The 18,418-nt window shown below is 40.9% G+C and overlaps 2 protein-coding genes across 3 annotated transcripts; both read right to left on the reverse strand.

Annotated features, from left to right (window-relative positions):
• Window positions 1-4,603: 4,603 nt before the first annotated feature.
• On the reverse strand, window positions 4,604-5,627 carry LOC121712757 (guanylin-like). 2 transcript variants are annotated; one of them, XM_042096703.1, is made up of 3 exons: window positions 5,527-5,627; window positions 5,218-5,410; window positions 4,604-4,934 (listed from the first exon to the last, which is right to left on the reverse strand). In XM_042096703.1, the coding sequence occupies exons 1-3, from the start codon at window positions 5,596-5,598 to the stop codon at window positions 4,927-4,929; spliced, it is 273 nt and encodes a 90-aa protein (XP_041952637.1). In that variant the 5' UTR covers window positions 5,599-5,627; the 3' UTR covers window positions 4,604-4,926. The 2 variants fall into 2 exon arrangements, with proteins under 2 accessions (XP_041952637.1, XP_041952636.1); XM_042096702.1 differs by having other exon boundaries at window positions 4,604-4,991.
• Window positions 5,628-12,809: 7,182 nt separating this feature from the next.
• On the reverse strand, window positions 12,810-18,418 carry lactbl1a (lactamase, beta-like 1a). Its single transcript, XM_042097876.1, has 7 exons — window positions 18,362-18,418; window positions 17,229-17,370; window positions 16,310-16,419; window positions 15,936-16,093; window positions 15,358-15,599; window positions 14,125-14,230; window positions 12,810-13,788 (listed from the first exon to the last, which is right to left on the reverse strand). Exons 1-7 carry the CDS (start codon window positions 18,362-18,364, stop codon window positions 12,810-12,812), a joined length of 1,740 nt encoding a protein of 579 aa, XP_041953810.1. The 5' UTR covers window positions 18,365-18,418.

An 18,418-nucleotide genomic window follows, 5' to 3' on the forward strand; every position in this document is an offset into this window, starting at 1 on the left:
AACGGATCAGTCCCATAGTCGCCCTAGTCCAGAGTGTAACTCCCAAAAGTATGTGTTGACGTCAGCTGATGTATGCCCGCGAGGAAATAAAACCTGCATGAAATGAAGTTGGTCGTCAGCCTTTGTTATAAGTAATATTAGGCCAGAGGGCAAAACATTACAACAATAAGTTGTTGTTGCTGTTTATGTTTAAGGCATTTCAGTATTTGGAGCAAATGTCCAAATGCTGAAATGAAGACATAAATAAACAAACTTCAACACTTATTTTCTGTAAAGTTATCCTATGTAAACTGAAATGACATGTTTGTAAAAAGCATCCAATCTCAAATCAACCAATATAGGGACAAGGTCTGCTCAGCTCTCTTAAGACAGGCCTGTACCAAATAAATACTTCAGACACGTTGAAAAAGAACATTAGGCTACAACTAAGACTAAATTAATTGTTAACCGTAGCCTATTTCGCCTTGGAGTTTTCCTGCCTGGTAGAACTAGTGGGATATGAGGTAGCCTGTTTAGACTACTTCACGAGTGTTGTAGCCTACCATCATCCTATGGAGAAAGAAAACTCACTCGGCTCGTCAGCTGTGTTGTGTAGCCTACAGGATCACTAGCACACGCAAACTCAAGCAAAAGATAATGTTGACTAACAAGTTAAACGAGAATAGGCCTCCTGGTAAACACAAAGGCTAGCCTAGCCCATGGACGAATTATGAACTTTCAGGCCCCTGGGCCCAGATGTTTTAATGGCCCCCCACTAATTGTCGCATATGTGGGAGGGGGTCCTCCCCCAGAATTTGTTTAATTTGTTTGATGTGATTTCCTAGCCTAGAAATCTAGACGCACCCTAGCGGCAGCAAATTACATTTGCTTCCAGGGCTAGTCTAGCAACTCTCCGTTGGCTTGTGAGCTCGAAAAATTAAACTTCAGGCCAATCAAATCGTGTATAGAGTCGTTAGGCGGGCTTAACATAATGATTGATGGCAGAGTTGCAACGGTTTGGCTTGAATTCCCTGCTACTTGAAAACAAAGAAGATGGATGTTGCTGTTGGCCAACTGTGTGACACGAGTTAAGCTTGTTTTAAGATGGCAAAAGTTTGAACTAGCCAACTAGCTCCGCTGGTGGGAAAACGCATGGGACTAAGCGCTGTCCTATTGCGTGCAGAGGGAATTTGAAAGACAACCGATTATCCCGCCCCTCGGACTGAGCACTGTGAACGGTGAGTGCCCAGACCCTACATTTTAATGTGGGTCTGGCTCGTCAGGCTAGTGATTTCCTGTATTCTGGTGCGTTTTGGGGATGGCCAATACTAAATTCAATCAGATTCATAGCCTACATTCTGATTTGTTTCAAAGGCTTGGGCTTCAGGGGCCCCTGACCTGGGCCCGGTAGGCCCGTGCAGTAATCCATCCCTGGCCTAGCCTGCTGCTAAACCATACCAACCTCAACAACAACAAACACTGCTAGCCAACTGCTAGCCATACCAGCTGGCGTGCGTGCTAGGAGTGTGATGCGAGTTATGAATAAATGTTCCCTGCAACATTAGGACCTACCTCAAAACGAAGTACCAAAACAAAGGTGAATGCAAGTCAAAAGGCATTTCTTCACAATGGAAAATTATTGAAACCTCAATTCATGTAAAAAGTAGCCTAGGCCTTAGTCTTAGGTGTGCCTTAGTTCAGCCACCACCACCTGGATAACAGTGTAGCCTACTCCGTTAGCTGCCACACCTCCTAGTTGGAAGAGCACAATAACGTTAGAGCCTGTCAAGGCCTACGCTACGCCTACTCAGAACAGGTTGCTATTGGAGTAGCTAAAGCAAAATAGCGATGCTGCTAGGCCTGCCCCAAAACGCTACTTTAGCCTGTTTTCTTCTAGCAACACTTTCATTTACTATGTTAGTCATGCCGTTATCTCAATGAGCAGTGCAGTCCTACTGTAATAGGCTACTTATCATAGGCCTATCATATCGTAACATAACATATCATAACATAAAATAACGTATCATAGGCTAATATATAATATATTATAACATAAAAAACAAAACGTGTCTAAAACCAAAATCACTTACCAAGACATCCGCTGTGCAGATCTTTTTCCTCTGTGTGTGAGAGACTCCGAAGCGATGAAGTTGCACGAGACTTGAAAAGAGCGTGTTTGGCCTGCAGTCCGCAATGCGTGTGTTCTTAAAGGGGTGGTTCAGGATTTTGGACATAGGACCTCATTTCCAAGTAAGCAAGTGTGATATTTATCAGTGGAGACTGTTTTCAACACGTTTCATCCAGTCGTTCTAATTGCAGAGTTTGCAAGTGCTAGGCTAGCGCAAGTCAACGGTATGTGCTAGCCTGCCACTAAAAACAGTCTTACCTACTCCAAAGGACACTCGAGGCAAATTCCAGACAATCGATGTAAATGTCTGTGTTGATAGAATAGTGTAAGAAATACAACTACCCTCGCATCGCGTTGCAATAGTTATACTTTGTTCCCTGAAGTTGGTAGTAGTCATTTTGCATCTCAGCGGCGGACTGATATTACCAAGGCTACTACTAGGTATCCCCATTGGAGTGCGCTTTACTGTTTACTTTTTGGCGCAGTACTACTAACTGGAGCAAGTATAATTCCGCCGCTACTAAGACACTAGTGTAATGCGATCGTTGAAATGCAAGGATAGAATAATGTTAGAAATAAAACTATCAATACAGACATTTACATCGATAGTCTGGCGTTATAATTTATTTGCCTGTTTTTAGTGGCAGGCTAGCACATACCGTTGACTTGCGCTAGCCTAGCACCTGCGAACTCTGCAATTAGAAGGACTGGATGAAACGTGTTGAAAATGGTCTCCACTGATAAATATCACACTTGCTTACTTGGAAATGAGGTCCTATGTCCAAAATCCTGAACCACCCCTTTAACCTATCTGTGTGAGTATCAATCTTTATGATGCTCCACGCACCTGGCGCAGATAGGGGAACAGGTATATCCACCATACGGAAAACCAAATATTCATCATCATTTGGCTGCATTTCCAGTTCCAGATGTTACGTAGTCGTTTGTCCACCAGATGGCGCATCGTTGCAGTGAGACTGTAGGATGATTTTCGTTGCAGAATTTTGTAGGATGATTTTCACATGAAATGTAATTCCCCTTTCTTCTTGAAGCCGAAATAAATCTGAGAATGTTTATCGGACATGCTTGGTTTTAACTGCAGGTACGTTAATCTTATACAAGTTGTATAGGCCTACCTACGACCTAGGTAAAATAATGTTAGGCCTACCGTTAGCATTGGTTGAGTGATGGAGGCCAATTTGATTATTGACCAGTGTATTTGTAGAAAACCATAAATGCGGTTACCAAGCACATGATATCAGCGCTGTAATGTATCTTTTGCCTGTCATCTTCTTTTCTGACCATTATAGCCAGTCACAACGCGTTTGCTAACGTGGTTTTCTAATGGAAAATATAGGCCTAGCCTACCTGAAAGATAACCTGTCTATGAAGCATCCTAAACAGGCTGGGACATTTCTGCTTGCTAAATAGGTTTTTCTGCCGTTGATTCGCTCACAGTCCTTGGTGACCCTGTCAGTGCTTTGTGAAATGTTGCATTAGCCTATAGTAAGACCACAAAAAGTCTCAAAAAGCATCTGAGCTAACGTTCATTCCCAAACAATCCTCTATTTTCAAAGGTGTTTCAAGTCTTCAAGTGTTACAAGTCAAATTTGTGTCAACTCGTCACAATGTAGATGTATTAACGCACCAGTGATGATCTAGACAATGGCATATTATTTGCAGATAATAATTAATTTGTTTTCAAAAAATATTTTTAGACCAATTAGGTGAAAATGGATAATTTTCCACGGCACACCTGACGATCACTCACGGCACACTGGTTGAAAAACACTGTTTTAAGGCCATGAAGAGATTTTTTTCATGAAAAACTTGAATATGTAGGCTATCTTTCAGATACTAAGATGAGTCTTCAGGGGTTAATCAGTGACTGCAGTGCATCTTTAACAAGAGAGCTTTTGACATTTTGACAGTTATTTTGAATTTAGGACAATCTATGCCATCCTAATTTAGGATTCCTCACTTGGGAAATACCTTAATGGATGGTTTTGCCCCCCCCATATGTTTTGTAATACCAACAATCCTGAAGATAAGATTTCAGATTTAGGGTATTTCTGTAATGAGCCCCCTTTACATGCGCATCCTCCATGCACATTTTTCAGCCCAAGATATCACCAGCACCAATGATAACCTCTGGTGTGGCGTGATTCTAAATTGCATGTGGAAATCATATAGGCTATTTATAACAACATATCTGCTTCAAATGCTTCCTCAGTGTTCAATGACAGAGACAGGTTAGCAGCAGTTAAGGACATGAAAACATTTTTTTGTCATAGTGAATGTTGAATTATAAATTGCTTCATTGAAAATCATTTTAAAATTTCCTAATTTGCCTTATCTAAACAATCAATATGCTGTAAATCTTAATTGCTTCTAGACATCCCCATTCCTGGGAAACAGTGAGTCATAGAGTCATATACATCTATTGTTTAACGGTTCATTAAAGGGCAGTCTTAGTTCACATTTGCTTAGTTTTTATTTTTTTAAGAGACAAAAAAAAACACGTACAACTAAAATGATAGAAAACAAAAGGTGACAATATCAAGTTTCACATAGATATTTACACACAGAATAGGGAATGGGAATGGAGAACAGGAGGAAATAAAACACATATTTAAATGATTACTCCTTTAAGGAGTAATCAAGGGATCAGATAAATATACTTAACACTTGGTAAGAACCATATAGTAACCATAATATGTAAGGAAGTTAGCAATACTTTGCAGTTTGGCAAAAGGTAAATGGAAGGATTTTATAAGAGATCAAAACAGCAGTCTGTAGACATGTCCAGTGTCAGCCAATCAGCAGCCTGTGCAGGCAACATAAGCACAAATCTCACAGATATCCATGTGGGTTGTGACCAGTGCTGTCAACAAACAATCAGTCAAATTAATCAGTGAAAGTAATAGTCAGTCACCCTGTTTTTAGAGTGTTGCAGTACTCTTGAGTTCCTTGCACACTATCGTTATATGGACAGGTTTATAAGCAGATGATGATTAGCTATGGACTTTCATTAGTTTTATATCTTTCCCGATAAAAACAGGTAAACTTCCCAGAGCGGCCCAATAGATTTTCGATATGGTGTGTCTTACCCAGTCTGGTGAGGGAAGCCTTTGCGTCTTTGCTTTGGCACAAGGGTTTGAATTCTTCGGGGAAGCCAGGGCTGTTACACATGGTTGCTGTGTTGATAAGGCCGATACGGGATTTCTGTTTAACTGCTGGCTCCTGGTCCAGAAAATCCTTCAGTTTCTTTACCACTTCCAGGGGAAAAGAGAATCCGCCCTCCTAAATATTGTAAATGGATAAACCCAGTTTAGACACGATACAGATAAAATTCTTATCCCAAGATTTTATTATTAGCATTATTAATACATTATAGTGGCAAATCACAATAACATTACCTTGACTATAACATTTTCAGCTGGCTGATAGAAAGCCATTAAGACCAGAGCGAAAGGTATGAAAGTCTTCATGTTGGTGTGGTTGATCCTTCTCTGAGATGTGTCCCTGTTATGTGCTGTTGCTCTGCCCTCTTGCTTGCCTTTTATATGATTTACTCCACTAATAAGTGGCACGTTATTAGGACAGAGTAAAGGTTCCTCTGGTTAATCATTGTTAAGTATAATTTACAACATGTTGAAAAGCATGTACAGTGTTTCTATAAAAAGAAAAGAGATAAAAACTATTTGTGCACAGTGTACAACATGACTATTGTCTTAAGATTATTTGGTTGTACAGATAGTTAATCCATCTTCTGCCCTTATATCTCTCTCACTGTCCTCTACTCTACTGCAGACTGGGGAAGATTGTCATATTTAGATCAACACACCTTCAGAATTTCAGCATTTCAGTTCCCTATCTTTTTGTTTGAAAATATGAATTCAATTCTGTATATAAATTGTATATAAAAATATCAATATAGTTCATCTTCAGTATTGCTTAATTATACATCTTCATAATTAACTGTATTAAAGAAAACAAATGCTAAAGTAATTTTAATCTTAATGATCAATTAACTCAATAATTCTTTATATTTCTGCAAAAAAGTTTCTTTTCACAAAAGCCTGTCATTATAAGTTTATGAAGTTCATCATCATAAATAATAATCATCACCATTTAATTATTAATGACAGGTTTCATTGGAACTTCCTGTCTTAACATCCAGAGATTGTGTTGTGTTACCTTGCCTCATTACTGCTAAAGGATGAGAATGTGAAGACACTGTTGTCTGTGAAGCACTCAGGGTAAAGCTGGTTATGTGATTAGAAGTATGTTTAAATTGTCTGGACAAGACCTTTTAAATCCTCAAATGTCAGGTGTCAGGCCATGGATATGTTTCAGCAGGTGTGTATACACTATAAAAGGTAAGAGGTTTTGACAAGATATATGATTGTCAATATACACAATGCAAACATAACACGAAGACCTAGTCAAAATTAGTTCCGATTTAAACTGTTTTAATGTGCGCACTGAGGGCCAGATGTGCTTTTGCACCCACTTCAGGCGTATTTGTTTCGCAACGTGCGTGTAAAATCATTGCGAGGTGATGTACAAACAGGCCGCAAAGATGTCAAAGCTCAGACGGTGACCGTGATTTGTTCAAGTAAGAGTTGTTCCTGGACCAACATTCTAATGACGGTCCTGGACCAACAACTCTTTAACCAATCACAGCCTTGTGATGTCATCAATGTGAGCCTTCTGCTTCTCCCATTGCCATTTTGAAATTTCCCTCCAGAAACAACCAGTGGATCACCAACTTGTATCTCAATACAGGTAGGTCCTTGCATATTTGTGTGTAAATTAGTTGTAAAATAAAATAATTCTGAGTGGAATCTGAATATATGCACCTTAGATTTTTTTTATTTTCGTTTTAGCTGACTTGGTTCCATGTTTGTCTAATGTTAGCTGCCAGGCTAGGGACCATACATTTACTGTAATACATTAGCTTCCTAATAGGTAATTCAGTGGCTATGCATCTTTTAAAGAACTTATTTCGATGGGATACAGTAGTTGAAGTAGCTTTGAAGCTCATTTAGCAATCTTGGTGCCGCTGTTATTATGGTACTAGGCTAGGCTAGGGAACATACATTTATGCTACCAAATTAGCTTGCTAATAGGTAGGTGCAGCATGCAACTATGTGAAGTGCCAAGCCGGTGTTATGTTAGTTCACTGGCTAAGGAGCACACTTTTGGACTACTAATGTAGCTTGGTAATAGGCTAAAGCAGTAGCTTTTGTTTGTACATGGTCCTGGAGCGACGTTGCCATGTTGGTCTTGGACCCACATTGTCATGTTTGTCCAGGACCGTCATTACATTGTTAGTCCAGGACCCACATTATCATGTTTGTCCAAGACCATCATTACAATGTTGGTCCAGGACCGTCTACAATGTTGGTTCAGGACCCACATTTTCACGTTTGTCCAGGACCGTCATTACAATGTTGGTCCAGGACCCACATTGTCATGTTTGTCCAGGACCGTCTTTACAATGTTGGTCCAGGACCAACATTGTCATGTTTTTCCAGGACCGTCATTACAATGTTGGTCCAGGACCGACTTTACAATGTTGTCTTCACCAAATGTTGGTCCAGGACCGTCTTTACAATGTTGGTCAGGGACCGTCTTTAGAATTTTGGTCCAGCACGGCTTTTACAATGTTAATCCTGGACCAACATCGCCATGTTGATCCTGGACCAACAACATGGTGATGTCACTCCTGGAAGATGAACAACAAACAAAAGTCACTGCTTTAGCCTATAACCAAGAAGAGACCCAATAGTTGATATAGCTTTGAAGCTGATTTAGCAATCTTGTTGCCATGGTAATTCATGCTAATGTTAGCTGCTAGGCTAGATAAAATACAAAAAAATAGCTTGCTAATAGGCAATACATATCTGTCAGTTGTCGTTAGACAGATTTTTTTCTTGTTACATTTCTGAGAAACTTGCCATGTTTATACCTTTATACAATAAGCTGCAAAATATTTTTTATGCTTTCTTTATTCCAGGAAAATAACAAATGGTCGCACTCCAAAAATCTTTTCTTGCTTTTTAATTCATTTAAGCAAAGGGGTTAATTGACAAACGTTTTGGCCTGATGGCCTTCGTCAGTTTGTTTCATCCCTATGGCTACTTCCTAGTTTTAAATAGACAAGTTTATTCAATTAGTGACACCTGTCCTCATTAGCTCCGTATGAATTCAACAGGCGCTCCGACACATCAGGCCTCACCGGGCGTTCATGAGTCGGAGCGCTTGGTGTCTTCGAAGTGCAACACAATCATTTACATTTAAACAACACACCACCACATATCGTATAGTCAGACAATGATAAATACATAAGACAATAACATGTAAGTTACACTACAATCACAGAATTGACGACAGGTCAAAGTCTTTATTTATTCCCTCTGGTGACATAGAACGTAGGCGATACATCCAGAAAGACTCCCTCTGAAGGAGCTTTTTGTCTGTATCTCCTCCTCTGCGAGGTCTTTGTACGTGCTCTATACCAGTGCATTTCAGATCTTCTAAAGTGTGATTCTTTTCTATGAAGTGTCTTGCTACAGGTGAAGTTATATCATTCCTACTAATGGCTGATTTATGTTCATTCAGTCTTGTTCTTAATTGTTGCGATGTTTTCCCAACATATAATAACTGGCAAGGGCATTGCAAAAGATAAATTACGTTTTTCGTAGAACAATTTATTAATGAATCTATTTTGTACAATTCTCCCGTGTGAAAGCAGCTGAACGTATTGGTTTTTAGCATGTGTGGACAAGCAGCACAATTTCTGCAAGGGAAGCACCCCTTGATAAAGGAGGGCTTCCCTGTGCGAATGACGTCCGACCTTACCAATAGATTATATTTTCTATTCTATTTTTAATTATCTACAAGAGGCCAGACAACATCACAGACTATGAAAACAGACTGCCCACCTGCACCAACACCGCAATATTTCCAGATGGAAATTATCCATGTGGGCACTGTGCATAGGACAATTTCACACACAAATGTCACTCCTTCAATCACCCTATAACAGGAAAAGAACTATGGGTTAAAGGAAAAATCTCATGCAGCACTACTAATTAGGTATATTTGATGTCCCTGTGGGAAAGCATATGTAGGAAAAACATGCAGGATGTGAACACAGAAGCAACATCAGACACAATCATGATAAGAGTCCCCTGGCTGTTCATTTTAGGCAGCCGTGGCCTACTGGTTAGCGCTTCGGACTGGACCAAAATTCAGACAGTCCTGGGCAAACATGACAATGTGGGTACTGGACCAACATTGTAAAGACAGTCCTGGACGACCAACATTGTAATGACGATCCTGGACAAACATGACAATGTGGGTCCGGGACCAACATTCTAAAGATGGTCCTGGACCAACATTGTAAAGACAGTCCTGGACAAACATGACAATGTGGGTCCTGGACCAACATTGTAAAGACGGTGCTGGACCAACATTGTAATGACGATCCTGGACAAACATGACAATGTGGTTTCGGAACCAACATTCTAAAGATGGTCCTGGACCAACATTGTAATGATGGTCCTGGACAAACATGACAATGTGGGTCCTGGACCAACATGGTAAAGACGGTCCTGGACCAACATTGTAATGGCGGTCCAGGACAAACATGACAATGTGGGTCCTGGACCAACATTGTAGACGGTCCTGGACTAACATGACAATGTGGGTCCTGGACCAACATTGTAATGACGGTCCTGGACAAACATGACAATGTGGGTCCTGGATCAACATTGTAATGATGGTCCTTGACAAACATGACAATGTGGGTCCTGGACCAACATTGTAGAGACAGTCCTGGACCATCATGACAATGTGGGTCCTGGACCAACATTGTAAAGACGGTCCTGGACCAACATTCTAAAGGTGGTCCTGGACCAACATGGCAACGTTGCTTCAAGACCATGTATAAACAAAAGCGACTGCTTTAGCCTATTACCAAGCTACATTAGTAGTCCAAAAGTGTGTTCCTTAGCCAGTGAACTAACATTACACCGGCTTGGCACTTCGTTGCATGCTGCGCCTACCTATTAGCAAGCTAATTTGGTAGCATAAATGTATGTCCCTTAGCCTAGCCTCTAACATTTGCAAGAATAACAGCGGCACCAAGATTGCTAAATAAGCTTCAAAGCTACTTCACTTACTGTATCCCTTCGAAATAAGTTATTTAAAAGATGCATAGCCACTGAATTACCTATTAGGAAGCTAATGTATTACAGTAAATGTATGGTCCCTAGCCTGGCAGCTAACATTAAACAAACATAGAACCAAGTCAGCTAAAACGAAAATAAAAACAATCTAAGGTGCATATGTTCAGATTCCACTCAGAATTATTTTATTCTACAACTATTTTACACACAAATATGCAAGGACCTACCCGTATTGAGATACAAGTTATGGTGACCCACTGGTTGTTTCTGGAGGGAAATTTCAAAATGGCAATGGGAGAAGCAGAAGGCTCACATTGATGACATCACAAGGCTGTGATTGGTTAAAGAGTTGTTGGTCCAGGACCGTCTTTAGAATGTTGGTCCAGGAACAACTCTTACTTGAACAAATCACGGTCACCAAGCTGGGACTGCCTGTCGCGGGAACTGAAAGGGGCACATTGCGTTTTTCGTGTCATGCATATGCATTCATGGGAGGATCCAGAGGAAAGTGGGAGTTTAGCGTGAAGAGATGGGAGGGGAAGCGTAAATAGCGCCTAATTATGTATTCCGCGGTATGTACAAAGACTGCTCCTGAAAGCGCACGTGTATTCTGCGCCTAAATACATCCGCCTTGTAAAAGCAGTGTTAATCCAAATTGCAGTTCAATGGGTCAATAAGAGAACCTTTCAAAGACAACAGAATCGCTATTTAGAACACCAGTTTTGTAAGTATTTGTACTAAAAAGCAACCTTAACTTTCGTTGGCCTTTCGAATGTCTTACTTTCACTTTCACGTCATTCACTTAAACTTTCCTACTTGCTAGATTTGACCAATTTTCCATAGCCTATGTGCACAAGTAGTTTGAGTAAAACTACTGATCTTCATTATCTTCCTGCTTGTTGACATCTTATCATGTATGGTATTATGTCATGATCGCTAAACGTTTGATTCTTTTTAATGTTGTCATCAGTTAACTTCATTCATCTGCGCTTGTGTGTAGGCTCTCCCGTTCAGTTGTGGACGTTCGTAAATTGCGTTTATGGGCGGAGAAAGACAGAGATAGGCGCAGTCTGCAGTCTATACTATGGATTGAAGGTTTGATAAATACGACGGAAACTTGCGTCACAATGACAGCGTTCACAATCTGCAGTTTGTAAATGACGCTGATAACGCTACGTTCGCAAATGTGCGTACATCTGGCCCTGAGAGCTTTATGATGAATTTCCGAGGCAAAGGAAAAATATATTCTCCTTTTGAAGAGAGCGGTCTAGTGATAACGAAAACAGATCTACTTGACCTTTGCCCTTCAGGGCCAACATCAGACCGTTTTTCTAAACAAAGCCAACACATTAATCACTCTGGAAGGGCCTCCTGATATACACAAAAACAATGAAACTTCCTGGATGGTTGTGTGTGTGTGTGAGAGAGAGAGAGAGAGAGAGAGATTGTGTGTGTGTGTGTGTGTTTATTTTAACCTGAAAGGTGCACAAGGAGGATGTGTCTTTGTATCATGATAATATGCAGCATATTCATATCAAACTCAAACCTGAGAAAGGGGCAACTATACACATAAAGTATATTCTTCTTTATTATATACACACGTTATAATACATTTATTTACATAATCACTCTCAATCTTACCCATTTATTGTGTTTCAATGGCAAGTTTCTCTTACTTGTATGTGTGTGTGTGTGTGTGTCACTGCAGTGGCCAGGTGGCCAGTAAAACAATCAAACTTCCTGAATGGTTGGGTGTGTGTGTGTGTGACAGAAATTGTGGTCACCCTGTTCACTTAACATTTTGTATAACTATATTGATGTATAGTTCAGAGAACGTGTGTTTGTCTTTATCCTTTTTTATATGCTGATAATAATAGGTTTCTGACTGATTGCTATAAAATATATATTTCCTCCAAACAGGGTTCCATAACTCAAGGTTCTTATTGACATGTCCTCCAATGAAAGGCACTTTCTCTGACTTAAGAAATCTTTCATACAAGAGTGATAATTGAATAAGGCCATGTACTGCAAAATACCAGTGTTTGCATGACACAAAAAATGGGCATTGAAATTCTACCTTCAGTAATAATCAAAAAAAGACCAAAAAGGCAGGTAATGAGATCTAGAAAAAAATATGGGGTAGCAATGCCAATTTCTGTTCATATATTTCTTTAGGTTCAATTAACATTGACAGCAATATCTTAAGCAAAATGATGCATATTGGTGCAAACCCATTCACAAAGAATGCCTTTTCATTAGTTTCCAGTTCCAACCATAGTAAGATAAATGAAGTTGCATAGAAAAATGTTCCTCAGTTGTTCAATATTTGAGGCATTTATCGAAAGGTTCTTCTTCCCCTGTGTTAAGTGCTTTGCAAACATTTCTCAGAGACATGAAAGGTTTACGAGGACTGCTGATAACAATCGACCTGCCAATAATTTGACACATTTATCATGGAGAGGTCCCTCTTTCCCACTGTCAAGTTCTGCCCTGTGCAAACGTTATTTCGAGAAAAATGGTTTACGAGGAATCCTGACAACCCTGTAGGTGTTGAGTCCAGGGGCATCAAAGCCAGGCGAGAGACCCTTTCTGTTAAAATAATAAAAATTGAAAAGTTGCCTGTCTTGGTTCTCCAGGGAGACTGAGGCCGAATTGACTCTCAGAACACAGGGGTACTCCTTCTCAAACACAACCCTAAACACCCTGTCCTCCAGGTAACTGAGCCTGATAGTCCTGTACTTCGCTGGGACCATGGTGTCCAGCTGTGGGCCAAACTGCTGCATGATCAGAACACCATCCTCCCCGGCCCTTATCTCGTAGAACGTCATATTGCCATAAGTGAAGAAGCCCTCGTACGGGCTCGCTTCGGGGGGAGGGATGAGGACGCGGGGGGCCTCCCGGAAGGCACTCTCCAGGGCGGGGATGAGGAAGCTGTAGGTTTTGGCAACAAAGTCCTCGTCCTTCGGCTTGGCGCCTGCCATCAGGATGACCAGGCCCAGCTTGAGGCGCGGCACCAGGGAAAAGGAGGCCGAGTAGCCGTCCAGCTCGCCGGCCTTCTGCACCACCTCGTAGCCCAGCAGCTCGTTCACCTCCCACGGCGTGCCCGTCTGGTTGGCAAAGTAGCCCTTGTCGCAGCGGAACATGGGCGTCAGCATGGTCTTGAGTGTGTCGGCCGACAGCAGCGGCCGCGTGTACGAGCCCAGTAGCGCCATGCCCAGCTTGGCCATGTCTGCCGCCGTGGAGTACATCTGGCCCGAAGGACGGTACCAGCCCAGGTCATAAAGTGGTGCTGTCTGACCGCTCGCGTAGACCCCCACGGCCATTTGGCTCTGCACCTCTGGCGTGATGTCGAAGCCCGTGTCCTCCATGCCCAACAGGTTCAGGATATTCTCTGTGGCCCAGTGCTGGTACTTGGTGCCCGCTACCTTCTCTGCCAAGACATGCGCCAGCAGAGAGAAGGCCAGGTTGCTGTAATGGCATCTGCAGAGGTGGCAGAACAGGGCATTGGCATCAAATGTGCTAATGTGTAAATTATTGCCATGAGAGACTTATCTGTGTGATGACAGTCCATGCCAGCTTGCAAAATTGTGAATGCAAATCTGTACTAAAAGCTATTAAATATTCCCAGTTTCTTTACTTTTACATTTCAACATACCCTAGGACGTCGCAATGGAGTTGGTGAAGGACACCCTGTAAAATGGTTCCTCTTACTCTCTCTCTCTCACTCTCACTCTCACTCATTTGTCTGCTCTTCATTGTCCTGTCCATTACAGGCTAAAAATCCAAAGAACTAGAACATAAAATGGTTCCTCTCACTTGGTTCCTGGGTCTGCCACGAGGACGTCATCTTGAAGTAACCCGATGGCAGCCTGAGTGCTTCCTCGCCAGAGTAGGGTGGTTGACCTGAGACGCCTGGGTAATCCTGTGGGTTATGGGACACATTGAGTTATACAAAAACTTTCTCTTTCAGCCTTATTTTTTTGGCCACAACCTTTCGAATAAGGTAATGTTGGTACAGTGTTATACAACTAGTTTTTCTTTGAATAAAAATCAGTTTTAATAACATTATATTCACAGGAAACGTCCTGAAAACGTGATATCTTCAAATTATCATTTTATCAAATTCCTTGTTTTTAATTTGATCAAAACCCATCCTCAAAAATTTGATTCCATCAGACATGAGTATCATCATACTTTTCCAACACAGGATATTCTGTATGTACGGTATATCCCAAGTTGCCTTTGGGGCAACCCTAGGCTCTCTAAAAGGCTATAGGATTTCCCTGTGGGTTATTTAAGGACAGACTACATCCGAAATAAGCTGACTGAGGTCTGGTAAGGCTGTTTTCAGTTCTAATCTTCTGGCAAGACCCCAGGCCCTGTAAGGTGTGTTCAGGTAATGGAGCTAAGGTATCACAGGTATTTTTGACATCAACACTGAGCCATATTACTGACGGCAAAAACATATTTTAATGATACTACCATAACAGGTTGAAGCAATAGGTTCCATATGTGCTAATATTGGATGAAATACTGTATATGTTACTTAAATCAATGCAATATCCACAAAGAACAGTATTCATGATCATGAAGGGTTATCCAATATTCATAATAATGATGTACACAATGTACAATGAATACATACAAACAATGTATACATATGGCTGCACTCAAAAGTGTTACACTGTTATGCAGCATATAGCTATTCCTGCTTGAAGTGAATGCATGATAAAGCCTCTTCCTCTTAATGATAGCACTGATGATCTCTGTGCCTTATGTCAAATGAAGTTTACTCAGCAGTGGTCTTCATGAAGCCCTTTGAGAGTCCAGCCAAGCTTTCATAACAATAGTGTAGTCGTCTATTGAGAAATAGTTATGTAGACATATGTCCGTCGTTACGATGCATTGTGAATACATTTATCAAACATTTATGAATATGTTTATACGTTTCTATGAATACTGACTTTAAGTAAAGTGTTAACTAAAATGACAATAGTAAAAACTCTACAGGGCTTTAGGACTTTTTGTGTGCTGCAAGCTCTTCCTTACCAGAAAGCTGGCTGGCCATCCTCCGCAGGGTCACTGAGGAGGTGCTGGCCTTCCCCTCCAGGTTGTTAGTGGATCCATCTGCTTTGGACTTGGGGTCGGAGTCTCCGGTCTTTCCCAGTGGATTCTTTATGGTAAAATTATCCACATACTTCTCAAGCGGGTCGTCAAGAGAGGCCACCTTGCCATCTTCCCATAACTTGTACAGCATTATTGTAGGGAATATCTTCGACAGGCTTGCAATTCTGTAAACCAAGGAAGGCGGACAACTTCTTTAACGGCAAATAATGAGCTTTGTCTAATTAGACATATACATAAGCATATCCATATCCATATCCCTATATGTGCATATGCACATACACAAACACGTACACATACACATAAATACATACACAAACACACATACATATACACATACACGTACACAAACACGTACACATACACATACATACACGTACACAAACACATAAACACGTACACATACACAAACACACACACACATACACATACAGTACACATACACAAGCACAAACACATACACATACATAAAACATATACAGCTTCATTTAAACTGCTCTTACCTGTACATTGTGTACTCATTTGGTGGTGGGGAGAATGGATCACTTGCATTTTTTCTCCCAAAGTGCCCATTCCACAACACCGAGTCATTGAAGATGACTATGGCAGAAATGGCTGGCAGGCGGGTGGCATTAATATTTTGTCTCAGGAGTCCATCCACCTGTTTTGGTAAGTTAGAACCTCACATTATGAAATTGTGAAGATACAATCTGAATTTCATCAACGCTGTCAGCTATGTGTATTACTGCTGAAATTCAGTCATAAATTTTAGATGGCATAGAGAAGTGTTCAAAGCATCCTTTTTAATTACGACAAATATCTACAACTTAAATTGTGACAATATCATCAGGGTCTCTGCAGTGCTGCAGCTTCCCACCTTCTCTAGGGCTTCTTTGAGGATGGGGATGGGGTGCTGCAGGGGAACAGGCTCGGGGAAGCGAGGACACATCTCTTCCTCTGGGGCATCGCTCACCATGATCTCCTCTTCTGGGAAGGAGAAACCACAAGCGCAGCCAGAGGTAAGAACTTTATGTTAAACTGTAATAACTCTTCCACTGGAATCCCATTTATTATCAACAGGTAGCTCTAGTAGGTGAAGTATTGTAGCACTTTCATCACACATTGAAGTTATTTCCTACAAGCTGAAAGAGTTGTGTGTGTAGCATCGAGTTTGCTTTGTATTTGGTGTGATTAGAAGACATCAAACAGCTTTTTGTCCCCGGAGATCATATAGCCTAGGCTGGATTTGATTTTTAATACCACATAGTATTACTATAGATATCATCTTAATGTAATCGCAATGTAATCATCATAATTGCTTCCCCTGGTAATGTCCCGGCGGCATATACTGTAAGCGGCCATCACATATCAATCAAGGAAGTAACTGGTGAGCTCCTTTTCTGTCGGAAACGATGATCAGTGCTTTTGATCTGATCATACTTTCCACCGTGGTGTCTCTTACAGTAAGTTCTAGTCGGGCTCTCCCACCCCCTGCTGATAATCAGGCTTTGCTCTGCGCTGTAAGCTGTGAGCCACTATGTCTAGCTTTGTGTAATCCCCAGCCATCCCCCGCAAATGATCAATTAAGCATAAGGAGATCAAAATACTAAATGTACAAAAGTGGAACCTGTGCCCAAAAGGAACTCTAAACTTACTTTAAATGTACATATTTACAAATGTATATAATCTGTACCTTCACTAAGCATTGCTTGTGGCTTGTAGAGATTTGTGAGAGCAGTGCTGTGTGTTGTGAGTTATTTTAAGCCATCCTAGTGTTCACAGTTCATGACTCTTACCCGTGCTGAGCTTGGGCTGTCTGTACTGCCAGATGAAGCAGGCTGTCATGACGACAGAGAGCAGCAGGAAGAAGACCAGACCCAGCTTGGTCCATTTCACTTTCATCTTCTCAGTTTGGCACTCCCAACCGGCTACAGGTGGCTTTCGGGAGAACACAGAACAAACAGGAAATCATTTTCATCATAGAGGATGGTGTAGGCTATATTACACATATTACTTGAGTGTGTGGTTGGATATTCTCAAACACAGACATCTTGTAATGCTTATTCTGGCCTTTTTCTCTCTATAGGTTAATGCAAAATATCAGTAATTGTGAACCCTTATCCATTACATTAACCCTCATGTTATCCTTGGGGTCAATTTGACCCCAAGCAACGTTTAACATCATAAAATATATGGTTCACTTTTTTTTTTTGCTTCATGTTTCATGACTTTTCCTCAATTGAAGGGTACAACAGAGTTAGCATGAAATTTGTACAATAATTTGTTTTCAATGTCCTGTACAAATATTTTGTACATTGATGTTCCTTGGGGTCAGTTTGACCCCAGCTGTATGAAACATAGGATACATGAATATTTGACACATTATGGATATTATTATTTTAATAGTATGAGAACATATTGTTATTATCATTATTACATACACAAGTACATATTACATATAAGTCATTTTGGCAGGACTGTATAAGTCAAAAGGGGAAGCAACAGCAAGCCTTTGGGCTGCTGACACTGGATGGGCAATATTGCCAGCCTGGGTTCCAAGGTTCATAAAGGGGTGTGGGGGGGTGGGATTGTTTTGTAGGGCTTTTGATGGTGGTTATTACACTCTTGTTAAGTACCTGTCACAAAAAAACTGGGTAACAATATGAATTATAATCATTTTCTGAGGGTTTATTTAGCTGGGGTCAAATTGACGCCAAGGATAAAGAGTGTCGGTAAGATTTGAGGATAACACAAGGGTTATAAACACACTGAGATACAACTTAAAAACAATGAAGATCACTGGCAAGAACATTTGCAAACTAAAAAAAAAACATCACTGCAACAAAAACTATGTTTGGCATCACAGAGAACAATATACCACAAAATGAAAGTGCCATTTACTAAAACTAAATTTACTGAGCTAACTTACCATTAAGTACTAAAAGAGGCTGATCAGATAGCCCCACTGTTCCACGCACATCATAGT

Source organism: Alosa sapidissima, chromosome 7 (genome assembly GCF_018492685.1).
Source record: "Alosa sapidissima isolate fAloSap1 chromosome 7, fAloSap1.pri, whole genome shotgun sequence".
NCBI classification, from domain to species: domain Eukaryota; kingdom Metazoa; phylum Chordata; class Actinopteri; order Clupeiformes; family Clupeidae; genus Alosa; species Alosa sapidissima.

Coding starts and splice junctions, on each gene's coding strand:
- LOC121712757 (XM_042096702.1), bottom strand. CDS start 5,598: ATGAAGACTTTCATACCTTTCGCTCTGGTCTTAATGGCTTTCTATCAG. Junction 5,411..5,526: donor CTGAAAATGTTATAGTCAAG/GTAATGTTATTG, acceptor TACAATATTTAG/GAGGGCGGATTCTCTTTTCC. Junction 4,992..5,217: donor GGCTTCCCTCACCAGACTGG/GTAAGACACACC, acceptor GTTTGTTGACAG/CACTGGTCACAACCCACATG.
- lactbl1a (XM_042097876.1), bottom strand. Junction 16,420..17,228: donor ACAGCCCAAGCTCAGCACGG/GTAAGAGTCATG, acceptor TCTCCTTCCCAG/AAGAGGAGATCATGGTGAGC. Junction 13,789..14,124: donor GTGGCAGACCCAGGAACCAA/GTGAGAGGAACC, acceptor CCACCTCTGCAG/ATGCCATTACAGCAACCTGG.